Genomic DNA, 5867 nt, shown 5'->3' on the forward strand with positions numbered 1-5867 from the left:
CCTCCACTCGAACAAAGCACTCAGGTAGGGGTAAAATATTCATTTCTCCTTACAGTGTCCGCGTAGCATGATCCTACCGGGCAGCTCTCGACAATAGAGGATCCAAATTGCCCTGGGCACTCCCACGGTGTTGGGCTCCTTGGAGAGGAGTCGGATCCGGTCCATTCTTGAAACTCATTAGTGATTTCAATTTCTCATAATATGATAAATTTCCGAGAACCTCAAAAACCATTTTATGGAAAGAGTGAGAATCTAGCTGTTGAAGACGAAAATCTAGGTAGAAGGGCTAAAAATAGATGATGAGTGGGCCACATTTTTGTGCCTTCCAACCAAGCACAAGCCTTGTGAGAGAATCCCAACGGCTCATATGCGGTGGCTCCAGATCAGTGACCGTTAGGTGGGTTTTTGAATTTTTCCAACTTTTTAAACTCCCTCTTCCCTAGTTCTCAAACCACAGGAGGAGGAGAGAGGAAACAGAGAAGCCAGAGCAGAGTTGAGGCTTCAGTGTTTCTTCTCTCGCTTTCCTCCATTCTTTCCATATTAAGGCTCTCATTTTGATTCCAATACCCATCAACCATGACTGCTGAGGAGAGTAAAGTAGCAGAAATTCCTGTTTCTCAACCAGCAGAGACCACCAAGGTTGTGGAAGAGACATCCCCTGTCGTAGTGGTCGAGACAGTCAAAGTTGCTGATGGAGATGTTGATGCAAAGAAGTGTGATGAACCCAAAACAGTAGAGGTGGAAGAGAAGAAAATAGAAGCCGGAGCTGAAGATGCTGTTCCTGTCGTTACAAAAAATTCTTCATTCAAGGAGGAGAGCAATTTCCTCTCTGATTTGAAAGAGTATGAGAAGAAGGCGTTGATCGAGCTGAGATCGAAGCTTGAAGAAGCAATCCTCGAAAACAATCTCTTTAAGAAAGAAGAAGCCAAGAAGGAAGAGAAGAAAGAGGAGGAGAAACCCGCAGAAGAGGAAGCTAAAAAGGAAGAGAAGAAAGAGGGGGAGAAACCCGTGGAGGAGAACAAGGAGACGGAGAAACCTGCAGAGGAAAAGGAGGAAGGTAAGCAGGGAGAGAAGAAAGAGGAGGAGAAACCTGCAGAAGAAAGCCAAGCAGAGGAGAAGCATGTGCAAGGAGAAAGTGATGCAAAAGAGCAACCTGCACAAGAAGAAGCTCCAGAAAAGGAGAAATCTGTAGCAGAAGAGGTTCACAAGGAGAAACCAGCACAAAAAGCTGAGGAAGAGAAGAAACCTGATGTGGGAACTGAAGAAAAAGCCGTCGAATTAAACAAGGACATCTCCCTTTGGGGAGTCCCTCTCTTACCAGGCAAAGGCGCAGAAGCTACTGATGTGATCCTCTTGAAGTTCTTGAGGGCTCGAGACTTCAAGGTCAATGATGCCTTTGTGATGTTGAAGAACACCCTTCAATGGAGGAAGGAACTCAACATCGATTTGATATTGGATGAGGATTTGGGTTTGGATCTGAACTCTGTAGCCCATATGAATGGTGTTGATCGTGAAGGACACCCTGTGTGCTACAACATCTATGGTGTCTTCCAGAATGAGGAGCTTTACGAGAAAACATTTGGAACTGAGGAGAAGCGCAATCAGTTCTTGAGATGGAGGTTCCAGTTGATGGAGAAGGGCATTCAGAAACTTGATTTCAAGCCAGATGGTGTATCTTCCATTCTTCAAATCACCGATCTCAAGAACTCCCCTGGACCATCAAAGAAGGAGCTTAGGATTGCCACTAAGCAAGCTGTTGGTCTCCTCCAAGATAACTATCCTGAATTTGTGGCAAGAAATGTAAGTATCTTTTGCCAAGCCATTCCTTCTTATTTTATTTTTTCGAGTTTCAAAGGAGAAATGAAAATTCAAAATTTTCAGTGATTAGAGAGAACCCAAACTTGGATTTTGTTCTATAGCATACATTGATTCTTAATATTAAGTATTGAATCTCTGGAGAGATTTAATGCAAGGGTAGTTTAATTTTGTGTTTACTTGGTTGCAGATCTTCATCAATGTGCCTTTCTGGTACTATGCCTTCAATGCTGTCTTATCTCCTTTCTTAACCCAGAGAACCAAGAGCAAGTTTGTCTTTGTTCGCCCATCCAGGGTTGCAGAAACCCTTTTCAAGTAAGTGATTCTTCTTCTGTGATCTTGATCATTAAATTGAGGTTCCAATGGAAGCCAATGAGAGAGATGATTCCATTTTTTATTTACAGGTATATTCCTGCTGAGAATATCCCAATCCAGTATGGTGGTCTGAACCGTGAAAATGATTCTGAGTTCTCTATTGAAAATGGAAGTGTCTCTGAACTCCTTGTCAAGAGTGGAGGAACAGAAACTATTGAAATCCCTGTACCAGAGGTACCATTAGAAAGGAAATTCTTTTAATAAGCTTCTATTTTTGTTTATTGGGTTTAGTAGTTCAATTAATCCTGTTCTTCACTAATATAAACAGGTTGGAACCACTGCTCTCTGGGATCTGAGTGTGTTTGGTTGGGAGGTTATCTACAAGGAAGAATTTATCCCAGAAGACGAAGGATCTTATACAGTCATTATTCAGAAGTCGAAGAAGATCTCTGCAAATGAAGAACCAATTCGCAACTCGTTCAGGAATAATGAACCTGGGAAAATTGTTCTCACCATTGAGAATACTTCATACAAGAAGAAGAGAGTACTGTACCGATTCAAGACCCAGAAGAGCTTCTGAGAGCTATAGTTATGTATCTAATTACATTTGTTTGTTCTTTGCATTCTTTTAAGATTGGATTGAGTGGGGTGAGACTAAATTGTAAAGAAACTTTCATTCTTTTTAGCAGGATTAGTGTATCCTGTGATTTCATTTATTTGGTTTGGGAGCTTTGAGAGTTTATTGTTTTTTACATATGATTAATTGAGTTATTTGTATTTATTTATTTATATACCGATTTACAGTGACCAACTATAAACTATGCGGTTAGAATCTTGTCAAGTTATCGTATCCTTTTAAGGGTAGCAACTAATTTCACTAATAATGAATCTTTTTATTTATTTTTTAATAGACTTGCAATAACATAAAGGAAGCAAGCTTTAAACACATAATTTTATCAACCCACTACAGACGCAATTTTTTCTTCAGTACCCACATCAGATCCAAGATGGAGAAAGAGCTTCACAAAGATCCCTCTAAATTTAGGGGGGGAAAAAATCCAAATCCAACAGTTTTTCAGCCAGGAGAAATCCCGAAGCTTTATAAGCACCACCCTTCTATGAGATTTGAGTTGATCACGGGCAGGATTAGAAAGGTTCGAATTCTTCCCTCTTTTTTTTCGGTAACATAAAAAAAGTTTGGTGGTTAGGAACAGCCAAAGTAGGGATTAGGGAAGAATTGGAACTGTTAAAAAAGCTTTATTAGATATTTGCTAACAAACTATTGTCATTGCGTAAGATCGCGTGGCCTAATGGATAAGGCGCTCGCCTCCGGAGCGGGAGATTGTGGGTTCGAGTCCCATCGCGATCGTTAGTTATTTTAATTTTAGATGTAATTTACGTTTTACTCTGACTTGCATTAGATTTTTTTTTTTTTGGTTTTTTGGTGAAGGATTTGCATTAGATCTGATGCTTCGCTACATATAACACTCTAGAGAGCAAGGTTCGTATTTTCGGTATCGACCAAATTGGGCAAATTTGACACTTTTGCCCCTGCTTTTTAGGAAAAAATAATTTTTTTTACTTTATTATCCTTGTCCTTACAGGTGGATCGATTCAGTATTAGAATCATTCTTGATCGATACCGATCCAATCGAAATTACAAACCTTGCTGGAGAGAATTGCACTTAATGTAGAAAAACTAGGTACTGAGTGACCTCATTATACGAATCTCCACAAATTTTGATTGTGGAACTATTATTAGTTCATGTCAGTGTGTTATCCTAATAAGTTGATTTTAATTGGAGAATTGTAACTCAAATATTATTCAAATTTGAACAATTAAAATGAACAATATCCCCTACTTTTTGTCTGTGAATTATTTAAAATATCCAAATTAACTCTCCTAATTTGGAATGCTAAGTGATTCCATCATACTCCATTTTAGAATATTTGATTGTTGTAGAACAATACTCTTAATTGCCCTAAGAAACATTTACCCTTGCAGTTCTGCTATCTCAGCTGGTACACATCTATTAGGTTGTAAGCATCCATTTTGTGTGTTCATGATCAAAAACTTTGTTGTGTAATTGAATGTAAACTATAAATCAATTTTGACTCAGAGCAATGTAGCTTTTTCCCAATGGATAGAATCTTAACTATTATATCCAAGAAGAAACTATTTAGTATCTTATATGATCTAATGTATAGTACAAGAAAATAGGCAATGGCACTTATGAGGCGGTAATTGGATACCGCTGCTAAAGCGTAACAATTATCGTCACTTCTTGTTACTGATCTTAAACCAAGGCAATATTTCTGGACTGTGTACAATTTCATGTCTTGGAGGAAGGGTATTATGGGAAAACGCTAAAAATAGAGGGGTATATGAGATATTTTACAAGGGTGATGCTATAGTAATTTGAGTTTTATTAAGGGTGCCCACATGCGATTTTGAGTTTAAGCAGGCGTTGTGCAAATCTTTTATCCTTTTTAACAACCCCCTCTAATTGTTGGATCGAGTTTCCCTCCCCTTCACCGAGGGGCAGGAGAGGGTGGGAATGGGTATCAAGAGGATTTTTTTGAACATACTAAAACCCTAGCAGTAGTTGTGAACCTTAGGATGGTGGGTGAACCGTCCTTGATGGGTGGGGGAAATTTTTGTCCTTAAATGTTTATTTTTAACTACAATTTCTTGAACTACCCCCTAAAATTCCAGACAAAAAAAGCGGTATATTTTATATCCCCTCAGAAAAGTCTTTTATGGTATAAAAACTGAAGACCGATGTGATTTTTTAGCAGTGGTAACTTTTTACTGCTTCTAATTTATAGGCGGCTTTAGCTACCCCTATTGCCAAAAATAGAAGAAAACCCAAATTCTACACCGTAGTAAACCCCCCCCCCCCCACCCAAAAAAAAAAGAAGAAGAAAAAAACCGATTATTGCTTATGAGTACTAGAATGCTTAGGTTGTCGTTCTTCTCCACCTGGGGTAAAAATCATCTACCATACTGCAAGATGTGCACCTCACACGCTACAGCATAGAAGAGGCCATGTAGCCTCAAATTCTTCTCAAAATTCCTTTGTAGCTCTCCCAATTCTGATTCAATCTAATAAGCTGACTACATAAAGTGTTACTAATAACACTCTTAAATATTGCAATATAAATAAAGGGACCTACCTTTTGGGATTGGTGTGTGGTTTGTGTGATTACACTTCTATAAAAAATAAAAAATAAAAACTTAAAGTGACCTTGTCCATAAAACATGCATGGGGTTACTAGGATGGAGAGGGGAGAGGGGAGAGGGGAGAGGGGAGAAGGGGGGGGGGGAGTGGGATGGGTACTAGGATTGTTATATTCCATCCCTGGCCTTTACCAATTAAGGGTCATACAATACTAATCATAAGAAGGGGTGGGGTAAGCTTGTCCTATGTCTCTCCCAAAAGTAGGGAAGTAGACGGATCAGATTCAGCTCGGATAGTGCTATATCCTCATCCACATCCGATTAGCTTTCGGATGGATTCGGATAACACTAAACGGATACGGACTTGGATACGGATCGGATATTTTATCCGTTTACATGTAAATATAGCTTTTCGGATAGCTATAACCTATCCGTATCTGCATTTGTTTAGCTTTCAGACGAATTCAGATATCGAAATGGATATCGAAATGGATACGGAAACAGATATTGACTATTCATTTACACCCCTATCCAAAAGGCCCGTGAAAGTACATCA

The 5867-nt window shown here is 39.1% G+C and overlaps 1 protein-coding gene and 1 non-coding gene across 2 annotated transcripts; both read left to right on the forward strand.

Annotated features, from left to right (window-relative positions):
- The first annotated feature begins 467 nt into the window (after nt 1-467).
- Nucleotides 468-2913, forward strand: LOC122640952 (patellin-4-like). The gene is made up of 5 exons (XM_043834251.1): nt 468-1107; nt 1210-1800; nt 2006-2130; nt 2220-2364; nt 2459-2913. Exons 1-5 carry the CDS (start codon nt 577-579, stop codon nt 2708-2710), a joined length of 1644 nt encoding a protein of 547 aa, XP_043690186.1. The 5' UTR covers nt 468-576; the 3' UTR covers nt 2711-2913.
- A 513-nt stretch (nt 2914-3426) lies between these two features.
- Nucleotides 3427-3499, forward strand: TRNAR-CCG. The gene has a single exon. It is a non-coding gene; the product is annotated as a tRNA-Arg (tRNA).
- The last annotated feature ends 2368 nt before the right edge of the window (nt 3500-5867 follow it).

The sequence above is a fragment of the Telopea speciosissima genome, chromosome 9, assembly GCF_018873765.1.
Source record: "Telopea speciosissima isolate NSW1024214 ecotype Mountain lineage chromosome 9, Tspe_v1, whole genome shotgun sequence".
In the NCBI taxonomy this organism is placed as follows: Eukaryota; Viridiplantae; Streptophyta; class Magnoliopsida; order Proteales; family Proteaceae; genus Telopea; species Telopea speciosissima.